At 36.0% G+C, this 16,145-nt stretch overlaps 1 protein-coding gene and 1 long non-coding RNA gene across 2 annotated transcripts; both read left to right on the top strand.

Moving 5' to 3' along the window:
* The first annotated feature begins 809 nt into the window (after positions 1–809).
* LOC111204122 lies at positions 810–2,075 on the top strand. The gene is made up of 4 exons (XR_007320439.1): positions 810–1,131; positions 1,293–1,409; positions 1,507–1,593; positions 1,965–2,075. It is a non-coding gene; the product is annotated as an uncharacterized LOC111204122 (long non-coding RNA).
* Positions 2,076–10,873: 8,798 nt separating this feature from the next.
* Positions 10,874–13,147, top strand: LOC106358937 (protein JINGUBANG-like). The gene has a single exon (XM_013798719.3). The coding sequence runs from the start codon at positions 11,167–11,169 to the stop codon at positions 12,634–12,636; it is 1,470 nt and encodes a 489-aa protein (XP_013654173.2). The 5' UTR covers positions 10,874–11,166; the 3' UTR covers positions 12,637–13,147.
* Positions 13,148–16,145: the final 2,998 nt, after the last annotated feature.

The raw sequence follows: 16,145 nt of genomic DNA, 5'->3' as shown, positions 1-16,145 counted from the left end.
CATTCAATATGTGGTATTGAAGTCAATCACATGGATATGTGTTAGAGAACACATGATCGGACTCACCCGCTATGAGAACTCTACAAGATTGTTATATGAGTGTCATAAGAGTTTCTCATTACGACTATAGAGTATAGTCCTTAGACCTGAGTTCGTCATGATTCTTTACTTGTGGATTAGTTCACTTTGACCTTGTCAAACGTCAGCCGTAACTAGTGATTATAAAGGCATTGATTAGGTGTTCTATGAAGTTTGTAAGGAACATGGATGGAACAAGATGGAATTTGTCCCTCCCATATAACAGGAGATAAATATCTTTGGGCCTATCGAAGATTTGATACTGAGAATGCATGGCCATGCTCAGACGAGGTGAATGTCAGTCGTTTGTTTTATCAGTATAAATCAGAGTTCGATAAACGTGATCTAGCTTAATAAGGATGACACTAGTTCTTGTCTTATGCTGAGATCGAGATATTGAGACAAAGGGATTATGAGAATAGATGATTCTAGTACAAGTGGGAGATTGTTGGGAATGTCCTAAAATCATTGTACTTACTCTTAATAAAGTTGTAACGTCGAGGTTCGACAATCGTATAATATTGGTGGTTATAATGTTTTGCTAGAAACCGATTATAATCTAAGAATTGTGAATTCATTACTAATATTATATGATTCTACATGGTCACACACCTAAGCAAACTGAATCATTTATGTATTAGGTTTTATACTAATTATTATATATAATATAATATATGTATATATATATTCACATACGTGATGTGAGTTTATAAAAGAGGTTAACATTACTTTGAATTATATAATGATGGTCATTATTATTGGACAAAGCTAATAATGGGCTAAGCCCATAAGCAAACCTAATTGCATTAGGTTACGTGCTTCACATATGTATATATACGAAAGTATGTTATGATATGTGGCGGGGTTTTTACTTCTGGCCGAAACCTAATCATAAAGGCGAAATGTTCGACAAGTTTTGAGATTCGATCTCAACGATACTAGCATCCCGTCTTGATCCAGTTTGTGTGCGTGTGGATACCGGTACAGGCACAATATTTGGAGTGCTAAATAACTTCGGTTTGTTTCACTCATCTTTCCACTGCGAATAACCAGGTATATTTGAAACCTTAAATTTAGATTTATTTCAGTATTTGCAAGAGATTCTAGGCAGCTGAATTCATAGGTTGATTTATAAATTGTTATAAACCGGTATGAATTCCAACAGTGTATACTTATTTGAATCCTAACTAGAGAAACCTCATGATTTTGCTAAGGAATTACTGTTTGTGGATGCTGGTTAAGAAAACGTTAGCAAAGTCATGGCAACTCTTGATGGAGTTCACCGGGTTTTGAATCCAGATGGGGTTTTCATTTCCATTGCATTTGGCCAGGTATTATAAGCGAATATATGATATATCATATTCTTGCATTAACTCAATTATTAGCTCTAAAACACCCCTTTTTCTTTATCATGCAACCACATTTCAGGCGTCCTTTGTTTATGGATCCCAAGTTAACTTGCTCCTTGGAGATAACACTTTTGGCGATGGATTCCATTAATTTTTCCATACAAAGGTAAGTACTCAAAGTATCACAAAGCCTCGTTCTAGTTGAACTGAATCTCTGACGAGAAAGGGTTTTGTATGCTATTTTCAACCAAGTATCATGATCAAAATTAGTCATTATATAGAGATTTGAGATTTTTTAAAACTGATTATAAGTTTCATTACATTTCCTAATATAAGAGTCTTTTACATATAGAGGCTGTAGTTGATTACTATTTAATCATTCACAACGTTTGAAACTGCCTAAACATAGTGGTAGTAGTTTCATAGATATGATTTTGATTAACTTCTCACAAAACAAACTTGTGATATTCTCAGAGTAAAAGTTGTCTTCCATACTTTCAACTAAGAATCCAACAATTTTCATTTTTATTTTTTCAGGAGAAGAGACTTAATGATGACAAAGTAGAAAATAAGATATATAATGATCATCAATAAACATGTATCAAGATGAACTTGAAGGTGAAGAATTAATACATCTTTCAAACAAACATAGATGATGTGCAGTGTTCTATCTAATCTTGATTTGTAATTTTAGTTGTCGAATCAATCTTTTTAGACTAAGTTGAGGATGAAATCAAAGAGATGAGGTGAACCACACTTCTACTCCGTGACCTACAGTTTACAATCCAGTAGATTACAGATTTGAGAATCAACAAATAAACTATACCGTTTTAGCTATTCGAGGACTATATGAACATTTGGACGAGACAAATATATTGTAAATCGGAGTATTCACAATCAAGTTGGTCTCTTCTTCTTTTCTTTTATTAAGTTAGTTGGTATAAAATGGCATATCTAGAATATTGTTGTGAACTCATTTTCTATAATTTTATTTGTAATCATAGATATTAAACCATGAAAGTAAAAATAGTTTTAAATGTGTATTTTTGATCAAATAATTAACATTTGGAGGAGACAAAGTCACAAATTGTAAATCGGGGTATGCACAATCAAGTGGTCTCTCCTTCTTCTCTTTTATTAAGTTAATTGGCATAAACTGATATTTCTATAATATTGTTTGTGAACATTTTTCTATAATTTTATTTGTAATCATAGATATTAAAGAATGAAAGTAAAAATAGTATTAAAATGAGTATTTTGATCAAATAATTAAAAGAAAATTGTAACAACTTTTTTCTTCTATTTCTTAGAGTGAGGTGAATTATTATTTTCCTGTTATGAAAGTCAGAGAACACAGCGCCGCATAAGTTGAAATTATAAATGATGTGGGGCCCGCTGCACTATTTGCACAGTAGATTTTTTCTTTATATATACGATCAAGTTCGATCGTTTCAAATACACACTTCAATCTTCCCTTCTCTCTCAGATAAACACTTTCTTTCAGTGTTACAATTTTCTACGGGTATAAAATTTTCCCCTTATATAAATTCCTGCGATACAAATAAATTCCAGTTCTTTTTATAACACGTTATCAGCACGATCACTCTGCGATTCGGTAAAATTTATTTGTATCATTTATACCCTGTTATAATGGTCGGTATACCGCCTCTACTATTATTTATATCATGTTATAATGGCCGGAATACCGCCTATATTATTTACTATTAATTTAATTTATTTATTGGTCGGCCGAGCCGCCTTATATTCTGTTTATTATTTATTGGTCGGCCGAGCCGCCTTATATTGTGTTTGTTATTAATTGGTCGGCCGAGCCGCCGTATAATTTATTTATTACTCTGCATTGATCGGCTGAGCCGTCGCATGATTTGTTGTCATAACATAAATATTTCATTGCTATAATTTTTACTTTTATGAAATTTTATAGATTTGATTGACTGTTTAATACGATATTTTCAGACTGATTTTTAGTACACTCGATTTAACCCAACGGTCACAAAGATTTTTTTTCAAAAATTTCCTCTTTCTCCAACGGTCATGAACAGTAATTTTCATCTATAAATACAACTCATTTTCACTCCATTTCTTCATCCAAAACATTTCATCTTCTCTCAAAAATTTCAAATCGCTCTCCTCCGATTTTTTTATTTCAAGAAAGATGATTCGCGCACTTTTGTTTTTATGTGCCATTTTTATTTGTGTTTCTATTTATGGTTTATCCGTTGGAGAATTTACTCCAAGAGAATTTAGGATGAATATCGGTTTACTTTTCTTTACATCGCTTCTCTTTGTAATTGCATGTATGATTAATGTAAACGGTTTTTAAATTATGAAGTTCTAATAAAATTATTATTTTGTGTTTTAGAAATACAAATGGCAAACATCGAGAAACTCCAGTTCCCGGCTCTGAAAGTAACCGGCGAAAACTATGTCAGATGGGTCACAAATGTGAAACCCTATCTTGTAATAAAAAAGATAACCGAAGCGATAAAAGTCGGTAACAAATCGCCACCCGAGCATATAGCCGAAGCGATAATCTTCCTGAAGAAGCACTTAGATGAGAATCTAACTCACGACTATGGAGACGTTGAGGATCCAGCCGTACTATGGCAAGCCTTGAAAGACAGATTCGATAATCAAAAGGAAATCAATCTCCCTCACGCTCTTGAAGAGTGGAAAACCCTCAGGTTTCAGGATTTCCAAAGGGTTAGAGATTACAATTCCACTATCTTAAGGATAGTTGCACAATTAAAATATTGTGGTAACCCTGTCACCGAAGCAGAAATGCTTGACAAGACATACAATACTTTCCACAAAGAACACAACGTCTTATCCCGAATTTACAGAAAATGTGGGTACACCAAATTTTCTGAATTGATGGTAACACTCATGTTGGCTGAAAAGAACGATGAGTTACTAATCAAAAACCATAATTCCCGACCTACGGGAGCCAAGGCATTTCCCGAAGTGAATGCTACGGCGGTAGAATATTCGGGAAGGAGAAACCAGACCAACCGAGGTCGTGGTCGGCGTTTCAACAACAAACGTGGAAAGCCTTACTATCCTAAAAGTATTAGATCTAACAAATGGGTTAGATCTGAACAACCTCCTAAAGGAAAAGAAACCGAAGAGGATACCACAAAGAAAAGTGAGACTGTATGTTACAGATGTGGATGTAAAGGACATTGGTCCCGTACCTGTCGTACTCCCCCACATTTGTGCAAGTTATATCAAGAGTCCATAAAAGGAAAGGCTAAAGAGGTGAACCTCACGGAAAATGTTGAAGGGACCTCATACCTTGAATCCTCCGACTTCGCTAATGAGCTGGACTAGATTACTCCTGAAGAGAATCGAAATGCCTATGATAAGAGTATTGAATAGTTTTAGTATTACCATGTATAATTATTATATTTCATGTTTTAAAAAAAAAAAAAAAAAAAATAATGATGTTTTTAACGTCATCTTATTGTATAATTATGTGTTTCCTTATATGAATGAATTTTATGTTTCTCTTTTATTAATATTTATGACAATTTCAGAAATGGATCAGAATGGTAATGAAGCAAAATCCAAGAAACGGATTCGTGAAATATGCATACCAGATAGTGGAACAACACACACTATTCTGAGACAAAAGAGATATTTCTCTGATATAAAACCAACAAGAATTGTCGTCAATACAATATCAGGTCCTGCAGACGTGATTGAAGGAACTGGTAAAGCAAATTTTACTTTACCGAATGGAACAAAATTTTCCATAAATAATGCTCTATATTCTCCAAGTTCTAAAAGGAATTTATTGAGTTTTAAAGATATATATCTTCACGGATATGATACTCAGTCTGCAACTGAGGATGGAAAGAAATACATGTATGTAACTTCTGAGAAATGTGGCAGAAAACACATATTGGAAAAGTTTCCAGAACTTCCTTCGGGGTTACATCATACTTATATCGATGAGATCGAATCAAATCTTTTAGTAAAACAGAACCCAGAAGAGTTCACATTATGGCATAATCGCCTTGGCCATCCAGGCACTACAATGATGCGTAAAATCATAGAAAGTTCACATGGTCATTCACTGAAAATCCAGGAGATTTCTCAAGGGAATAAAATGACATGTGTTGCATGTTCTCTAGGAAAATTGATCGTAAGACCATCGCCAACCAAAATCGATAAAGAATCACCAAAGTTCCTTGAAAGAATTCAAGGTGATATATGTGGACCGATACATCCACCATGTGGACCATTCCACTATTTTATGGTATTAATTGACGCATCCAGTAGATGGTCACACGTTTGTCTATTATCATCTCGAAACATGGCATTTGCGAGATTTCTAACTCAGATAATCAAACTGCGGACACAGTTCCCTGATTATAATATTAAAAGGGTTAGATTAGACAACGCTGGTGAATTCACATCCCAAGCATTCAATGATTATTGTATGGTAACGGGAATTGAAGTTGAACATTCTGTGGCTCATGTTCATACGCAAAATGGTTTGGCTGAATCGTTAATTAAGCGTCTGCAACTGATTGCAAGACCATTGATCATGAAATCAAAACTTCCAACCTCTGTATGGGGACATGCTATTTTGCATGCAGAAGCACTCATTCGAATCAGACCGAGTGCATACCACAAGTATTCCCCACTACAATTAGCGTTTGGTCGAGAACCAAATATTTCCCATTTAAGAATCTTTGGTTGTGCAGTATATGTGCCTGTAGCACCACCACAACGAACAAAGATGGGACCACAAAGAAGGTTGGGAATATATGTTGGTTGTGACTCTCCATCGATTATAAGATACCTAGAACCACAGACTGGTGACGTTTTTACAGCACGTTTTGCTGATTGTCATTTTGACGAAAATGTATTCCCAGTTCTAGGGGGAGAAAACAAAAATGTTGGAAGTGATATAAAATGGAGTGTACCATCATTGTTATATCTTGATCCTCCCACTAAAGAGTCAGAACTAGAAGTTCGACGAATTATGCATTTACAGAGTATAGCTAACCAGCTACCTGATGCATTTGTAGATACCAAGACGGTAACTAAATCTCATATACCAGCTGCAAATGCTCCTGCTCGTATCAAAATGCCAAATGAACAAGAAAAGGAGGATGACACACGAGAGCCAAAAACACGCCTGAAGCGTGGTAGACCTGTTGGTTCTAAGGATAAGAATCCTAGGAAACAGAAGAAAGCTGAAATATATGATGCACCCAAAATAGCAGAAAATATTTTGGAGGAAATAAATGATAAGGATTCTGATGAATCAGAGCATCATGAATCAGAGCATCATGAATCGAAAGATAATCATGAGATTTCTATTAATTACATCCATAATAAAAGGATATGGAATAGAAATGAACAAAATGACCTTGATGATGCTTTCTCATATATTGTGTCAAGTGAAATAAATGAAGAAATCGATGATCCAGAACCAAAATCTGTCTATGAATGTCAAAAGAGACATGATTGGGAACAATGGAAAAATGCAATACAAGCTGAACTTGATTCGCTTAATAAACGAAAAGTATTTGGATCTATTGTGCTCACACCTGCAGATGTGAGACCAGTTGGGTACAAATGGGTTTTCGTTCGAAAGCGAAATGAGAAAAATGAGATTACGAGATACAAAGCTCGTCTAGTGGCTCAAGGTTTTTCTCAAAGACCTGGAATCGATTATGAAGAAACGTATTCTCCAGTTATGGATGCCATTACATTTAGATTCCTGATGAGTCTAGCAGCTGATAAAAATCTAGAGATGCGTCTCATGGATGTTGTTACAGCTTATCTATACGGATCATTAGATACTGATATCTACATGAAAATCCCTGATGGATTTAAAATGCCAGAAGCATTAAGTTCCAAACCTAAAGAGTTATGTGCAATAAAATTGCAAAGATCATTATATGGGTTAAAACAATCTGGACGTATGTGGTACAATCGTCTCAGTGAACATTTAACAAAAGAAGGATATGTGAATGATCCTATATGTCCATGTGTTTTCATCAAGAAAACAATATCCGGATTTGTAATAATCGCGGTATATGTTGATGATCTTAACATTATCGGAACTCAAAAGGAAATACAAAAGGCATCAGACTATCTCAAAGGAGAATTTGAGATGAAAGATCTAGGACAGACACAGTACTGTCTTGGCCTACAAATAGAACATTCACAAAATGGTATATTTGTGCATCAATCCACATACACTAAAAGAGTGTTGAAACGATTTAACATGGATAAATCAACTCCTCTTAGCACCCCGATGGTCGTTAGGTCACTTAATATTGAAAGTGATCCATTTCGACCACCTGAGGAGAAAGAAAAGATACTTGGTCCGGAAGTACCATATCTAAGTGCAATTGGAGCGCTGATGTACCTTGCAAATTGTACACGGCCTGATATATCATTTGCTGTGAATCTTTTGGCAAGATTCAGCTCATCTCCAACCCGAAGACATTGGAATGGGATCAAACATGTTTTTCGTTACCTCCAAGGGACCATTGATTTAGGCTTATTTTATCCTAAAAGTTCAAAAGGTCAAATGGTTGGTTTTGCAGATGCAGGATATCTTTCAGATCCACACAAAGCCCGATCGCAAACAGGATACGTTTTTACGATCGGAGGCACTGCTATATCTTGGCGTTCCCAGAAACAAACGCTCGTGGCTACTTCTTCAAATCATGCTGAGATCATTGCACTCCATGAAGCAAGTAGAGAATGTGTATGGCTGAGATCAATGAGCCGACACATCTGTTCAAGCAGCGGGATTGGCGAAAATACGGAGCCAACTATTTTATATGAAGATAATGCAGCATGTGTTGCTCAAACAAAGGACGGATATATCAAAAGCGATAGAACGAAGCATATTCATCCGAAGTTCTTCTCATACACTCAAGAGCTCGTGAAGAAGAAAGAGATTGAAGTAAGATATGTCCAATCATGCGACAATGCAGCCGACCTCTTCACAAAATCACTCCCTACCTCGGTATTCAGAAAACACATCCATAACATTGGAATGCGTCATCAAAAGGATCTATGACTGCTTATTCGAGGGGGAGCTTACGTGGTTGTACTCTTTTTACCTTACTATGGTTTTTCCCATTGGGTTTTCCTGGAAAGGTTTTTAACGAGGCAACAAAGACGTTAAGCGGGGGCGGATAGTGTCACCGGCCCCCAAGGGGGAGTGTTATGAAAGTCAGAGAACACAGCACCGCATAAGTTGAAATTATAAATGATGTGGGGCCCGCTGCACTATTTGCACAGTAGATTTTTTCTTTATATATACGATCAAGTTCGATCGTTTCAAATACACACTTCAATCTTCCCTTCTCTCTCAGATAAACACTTTCTTTCAGTGTTATAATTTTCTACGGGTATAAAATTTTCCCCTTATATAAATTCCTGCGATACAAATAAATTCCAGTTCTTTTTATAACATTTCCAAATTTTTTGTTGCAAATATTATTATTTTCTAAGTATTTAAATATATGTTGCTTTGCTGATTAGGAAAAAGTTAAACTATATACTTATTCTCATTTGAACGGTCACACTCTAACCACCACATCTGACAATTTTTAGTTTCAATAGAACCTTTTTAGGAAGTCTGGTTTCAGAAACTCATTGATGGTCATCCTCGGTTCGACGTTGATCGGCGAAGATATTGATGAAAATAATCGAAGAAGCTTAAAAATCTGGAAAGAATGAGACGTTGATATTTGAAGATAAAAATTCAATTTCTATTTACAAAATAAAAAAATATCTATAATTATAATAAAACTGAAATCTAATATATAATTTAACATATAAATTAAAAATAATCTAACTAAATTAAAAAATAATGTGCATGGTTTGTAAACATTACTCAGAAATCTTAACATCTACAGATATAATAAAACTAAAATGACACCTTTAATTCTTAATTTAAATATTACAAATGAATAGAAAATCTGTTTTTACGATCCCATATATCAAATTTGGATTAACACTGATCATTATTAATGTATAATAACCGATATCTATGTAATTAGATGCTCTGAATGAATAAAGACGGCTACTTAGGTCTTGATTGGTAGATCATTAGCATTAACATTATTCTTTACATTATCCAATTAACAATTGTTAGAAAATCATTTAGAAAAACTTTGCTAAATGCTAATGCTTTCCAAATGCTCCCTCGTCAATGTTCTCATATGAAGCTTTTAGAAAAGCATTTGCATTTATAATTTATAAAATTAAGAAAAATATATAATTAATTCATTTATTTTATTTAATAATATCATAAAATTATTTTTATATCTAGAAAATAAAATTTTGATTTCTAAAATTAATTTACAATAAAAATATTTTTTTTAAAATAGTATTTCACATTTAAAATATAATATAATTTATTTTAAATGTGAAAATTATTTTTAAAAATAGATATTTTAATTATAAAAATTATTTTAAAATAATGTTTTTTGATATAAACATAATTTTTAAATTATTAATAAAATAAATAAATTATTTATATTTTTAGTTTATATGTTAATATATTTATATATATATATATAGTATAAATATATTCATTAAAAATAAATATATTATATTATATACTAATTTTTATAATAATTTTAAATAGCATACTCATATTTTTCTACCAATCATCCTGTTAAACAGTTTAGCAAAACCATACAGCTCCTGCACCATACTGTTTCTATAGCATACTGCTACTGCTAATGCTAAGCATACTGCTAATGCTAATGTTAATGCTAATGATCTACCATCGGGGCCTTATTAAGGGATTAGCTTGTCGATTTGAAGATGTGCATATGATATGTAGATGCACACTAGCTTTCTGTACAGTACATAAATCCAAAGAGAAACTATTGAATTCCGCAAGAGTTTGCGATTGTACAATAGTTTTTACTACATAAATATTTAATCAGCATGAGATTTATATGTTGAATGCATAATGATACTAGTACGGTTTCAACTTGGAAAACCATTACCCACAAAAATGATGCTAAGATGCAACTTTGTAGCAAGAACAGAATAGTGAGTTTCTATGTAAAAGCCAATCGAATGGAGATTAGCAAAAATAGTTAACATTGTCAACTAACCAATAGTGGAAACATGCCTAAAATTATCTGCCTAATCTTGTCAAGTGGTGTATAGTCCTTCCATATCAATATTTGTTTAGACAAATTATATGGATATATCAAGTGTTGTGGCCTTGTGGGACAAGGACAACAAATGCTTGACAACATGGTACATTCGTTTAATGTCTTAAAAAGGTATTTAGGTAGTAAGATATATATGTGAAATGAACTATGAAGGAGATTTAAGTTTCTTTCGGCTTGCGTGCCTCAATGATAACCAGTCTTGATATTTCGTTATATAAGTGTGCATTAATAAGATCAATTCTCGCAAATCCATAAACAACTCCTCAAGAGTCGTTGACAAAACAAAAAAAAAACTCCTCAAAAAGTCAAAACATTCTCTTGACCATCCATTTCCCCGTTAAAAACTCCATATAAATCTCTATCCCTCCTTGCCAACCAAAATCTTGAAGCACATCCTCATCTTTCTTATTCATAGCTATCACAGCTCCAACAAACAAAAACTCACTAAACAAAAAAAAATAACAAGAGTTTTTCATTATTCTATAACTTTCTTGTTTTAAAATCAGGAATTTGACTTCTGTGACAAATATTTGAACAAAGAGATGAGGAACGAAACGGGTGGTACCATGGTCGTCGATCTCCAAACCGATTCATACAACAACAATCACAATCGCCACGACCTTGGCGATAATGGTCACAAACCGAGGTCTAAATTTGGTGATATATTGAAAGCTGACCACGACGGAATATTCTCTCCTGAAGATCCCATCATTGTCAACACCAACTTAACTCACCCCCGGTTTAGCAACGTCTCAGCCTCGACCATGAGCAGTATTGGTCCGGCCAGCGGAGAAGGTTCTCCTTGCGTAATGTCTCCTTGGGCCCGTATGTCGACCCCTTGGCCCGCAAATTTTAATGAAGACAATGCCCTCGAGACCAACGGTCTCATTGGCTCTATTGTACGTGAAGAAGGGCATATATACTCGCTAGCCGCTTCTGGTGACCTTCTCTATACCGGCTCGGACTCCAAGAACATTAGGGTTTGGAAGAATTTGAAGGATTACACCGGGTTTAAAGCAAGCAGTGGTCTCATTAAGGCTATTGTGATATCTGTAGACCGGATATTTACCGGCCACCAGGACGGTAAGATCCGGGTCTGGAAAGTTTCCAAGAAAAAACCGGGAAAGTACAAAAGGGTTGGAACATTGCCGACGCTTAAATCGATGGTCAAGAGCTCCATAAACCCTAAGCATTTCAATAGAAACTCCGTGAAAAAGAAGCATAAGGACGCAGTTTCGAGTCTTAGCATGGACGTAGAGCTCGGTTTGCTGTACTCCAGTTCTTGGGATAGGACGATTAAAGTGTGGAGAGTCTCGGATTCGAAGTGTTTGGAATCGATACAAGCGCATGATGACGCGATAAACTCGGTGATGTATGGCTTTGATGACTTGGTGTTCACGGGATCTGCGGATGGTACGGTTAAAGTGTGGAAACGTGAGATGCAAGTTAAAGGAACTAGGCACATTTTGGTTCAAGTTTTGCTCAAGCAAGAACACGCGGTAACCGCATTGGCCGTAATATCGAAGTCTTCAATGATATATTCCGGTTCTTCGGACGGGGTGGTGAACTATTGGGAGCGTTCCACGCGTGTATTCGTCGGCGGAGTACTCAAAGGGCATAAGTCCGCCGTGCTATGTCTCACTGTAGCGGGGAACATGTTATTGAGTGGTTCAGCCGACAAGAACATATGTGTCTGGAGGAGGGAGCCGTCTGATGGATCTCATCACTGTCTGACTGTTTTGACGGGTCACATGGGACCAGTCAAGTGTCTAGCTGTGGAGGAGGAACAAGCTTGCCGCGGTAAAGAAGCAGAAGTCTGTATGGTCAATGAAGGTGACCGGAAGTGGATTATATACAGCGGAAGTTTGGACAAATCTGTTAAAGTGTGGCGCGTGACGGAGAGGATGGCGACTTGGAGGGAGATGGACGAGCCAGCAGCATCTTCTGGCTGGGAGAGCTCTTCGTCTATGCGTGAAGGGAGTGGCGCGTGGAGTATAGGAGATTTGGAATAATAAAATGACAAGGAGTGGGTCGGAGCATAGTTTGGCTATTCACGTAAATGTCACGTTGTTGATCTGTCACGATGACCGTCTTCGAATAAAAATACTCGAATTTTTTAATTCTATGACCATATCACGAAGGGGTTTGTGGCAAGTCAGCTGGTGAGTAAGTCAATGTCGGGTTGATGGTTTTCACGTAATGAATTTTGCTTCTTTCTTTTGTTTCTAAAAGAAAAAATGTTTGGAAAATCAAATTGTATTATTATTTCAACTTACAAGAAAAAGGACTGAATCAATCACGTTTGTGTTTCTTTTTGTGTTCTTTGTCGTGGTTTCAACGTTATGATTTGGAAATTAGATGAGTCGTTTAGTCTTCGCTAGAATCGCGCTAGAATTAGTCTTTTCTAAATTATATTCATGAATATATGATTTCTATAGTTTGTTTAGTTTTTTGTTCATGGCAACCAGATCTTGATAAGAGGTTTGTAAGAAAATATCTTTATTGTTTGTTGTGCTTCTTCTTTGTGAGTTGATTACATTTTTTTATTTTCTATTACATCTAGAGACACTTTTTACATGTGACACACTTTGTTGTGAACCAGCAATAGATTGTAGACAATTTTGTCCTTAATGGAAAAGACACTTGTGGATAGGTGATTTGTGTACGAGTGATGCGTGGTTGGGTGATTTGTGGACGGGTGATGTGTGGATGGATGATGAGTAATGTGTGGATATGTGATGTTAATGTGTTTATAGTAGATAACGTGGACAAACTCTCTGTTTTGATTCCACAAAACTATACAACAATACATGGACATGGACTCATGTTAATAAAATTATACCATAAAACGTGGACACAGACCACTACAAGAAAACATAATCTTAACGAGGACGGTTTTCCTCGTGACTTCGTCGTAAAAGAGGCTTTACGACGAATTAACGAGGAAACACGTTTGCTCGTTACTCATCCGTCGTAACACATATTTCCTCGCCAATTCGTCGTAACTTAGCGAGGACAATATTTCGTCGTAAAGACGAAGCAAGCATTTCGTCGTAAAGACCACGTAAATATTCCACGTAAGGAGGTCGCTATATTTCCTCGTAAATACGTCGAAACGAGTTCCTCGTAAACTACACGTAAATACCTTGAAAGTGTTTCCTCGCAAAATACACGTAACTACCACGAAAGTATTTCCTCGTAAAATACTCGTTTATCTTTCCTCGTCATTTCCTCGTAAATGTTTTCTGGTAAAATATTCATTTATTATTTCTCGTCATTTCCTCGTAAGGTTTCCACGTAAATAGGTCGTACATTAGCTAAGAATTTACTTCGTTTTTATTATTTTACAGAATTTAAAAATATAATTAAAAAATAATTAAAATTATTTAATTTATTAAAAAAATTATAATTTAAAATAAAATAAATCAATACGAAAATATTTTATATCTAAATAAGTTTTGAATTTATAATACAACAACCAGAAAAAAAAAAGAACTAAGGGTCGTTCATCGCCTGGTAGAATTCATCACTCCTCCTCGCAACATCCGCCTTGTTATGTATGTCGGATGACTCGCCTCGAATGGGATGTTGTAGTTGCATGTTCCTCAACATGGACTCCCATTCCGGATTTGTGGCCGCTATAACATCCAAGAAGCCCTCGACTCCACCCATACGAGATTTTGTAGCGGCCAACTCGTTACGCAGCTCAGTGACTTCATCATACCGTCGCTGACCATAAGACGATGTCGCTCTCGGAACATCGTTGACGGAACCAATCCCCAACGTCTGTCCCTTTTTTTAGGGACAACCTTAAAAACAAAAAATAAATATTGTTAGTAAAAATTTAAAGTTATATTAAATAAATAATAAAAAATCAAAATTTTTGAAAATTTACCTCCTCGTAAATCTTATCCACTTCAAGTGTGGATAAGGTGACGGGTAATCCTTCGGTAGACTGCTGGGTCAGCTGGGTCTGGCGGTCTTCAACCCGAGCAACCACGTCGTTGTAGATTTGCTCGGACTTGCCATCTACAAATACGCCCGCCTTGTTCTTGTGGGTCTTCTCGTAAAGTTCCATAAGAGACGGGAGATGTCCCGTCTCTTTGGCCAAAAAAACATTTAAAAAAGTTAGAATAAAAGTATATATATTAAAAAATTTATTTAATAAAATATTTAATTACCATTTCCAAACGGACACCGGCGTGGGGGTTTTGGCCCGTAGTGTGAAGCATCGGCCCGTTTCCGTGCTCATCGACCGTGTTACAGGAGTTAGAGCAAGACTGGGCGATTCTAATGGAATCAGGAAGACGCCAATAACGGATGAGGCCATCCCACACATCCGTGGTGAGCTCAGCGGGTTTGCCACGCTCATATCCCTTCAAGATCCAGTCACCCTTCCAGTTGGAGACCGTGTCCAACAAGCGAACTTTTGCCTTCGCGTTAAACTTCTTCTTCACCTTCTCAGTGATCCCCAAAGCCCAATTATATTTTTGCTGTTGAAAAAAATAAATTAACAATTAGTTTTTTAGAAAGTATATATATAAATCATGAAAAAATTAAAGTATATATAATTAATTAATAGAAACTTACAGCGTAAATTTTGAACCACGTCTTTCTGACGTAGTGAGGCGTCTTACTCCAGTTCGGATGTGCCATGGAGAAGTAACCTTTGATCGTGTCGGTTATGTCCGATGCAAGACATCCGTCAACCCCCCACCTGGAAAATACAAATTTAAAATATAAATTATTTTTTAATGTTATAAAAGAATTTTAAACGAATTAAAAAAAAAAAATTAATGCAACATACCACAAAGTTCTGTCCGGTCGGTCGGGGTCGATGACTGGTAAACCTTCTCTGCCTGGCAGACGGAGAATGTCCTCTACAGTGTACTGCGAGTAAGGAGCACTCGGAGGCACCATCAAATCGGGATGAATATCGGCGGCCATCGGAGGAGGCACAGGAGGAGGCATCGTCGGATGAGCCATCAGGGAAGGCACATGAGGAGCCGATGGTGCACTAGAAGAAGTAAACCCAGAGACTCTCTGAGTGTCCTGAGTCTCGGGGACAGTCTCCTGACCCGAAGAACCGGGAGCTGAAGAAGAGGCCGGGTCTAAACGGCGACTCGGCTCACCGAACATCTCTCTGTAATGGGCAGTAAGTCTTCCTTTTCGAACCTTGAAAAAAAATTTAATTTTTAAAATTAACATCAATAGTATATTTCCCAACATTATCCACCTAATCAACACTAAATAACATAAAATCCGTAAACCTATCTAAATTCCCTATACTAACCACCTAATCTATCCTAAACTAACCAAATTAGAGAGGAATTAGAGAGGCTTACCATTGCTACGAAATGGAGAGAAAGTGGAGAGGAAGTAGAGAGGAAAGAAAGAGTGAGCGCTCGGGGGTATATAAAAGATTACATATCGTCGCAAATTCCTCGTAAGGTTACGACGAAATAGCGAGCAGTTACAAAGGCCCATGTTTTTCTGTACGAGGAAATTACGAGGAATCACA

Source organism: Brassica napus, chromosome C3, assembly GCF_020379485.1.
Source record: "Brassica napus cultivar Da-Ae chromosome C3, Da-Ae, whole genome shotgun sequence".
Classification (NCBI taxonomy): domain Eukaryota; kingdom Viridiplantae; phylum Streptophyta; class Magnoliopsida; order Brassicales; family Brassicaceae; genus Brassica; species Brassica napus.
Note: the sequence above shows the minus strand (reverse complement) of the source record. Positions and strands in the feature narration are given on the sequence as shown.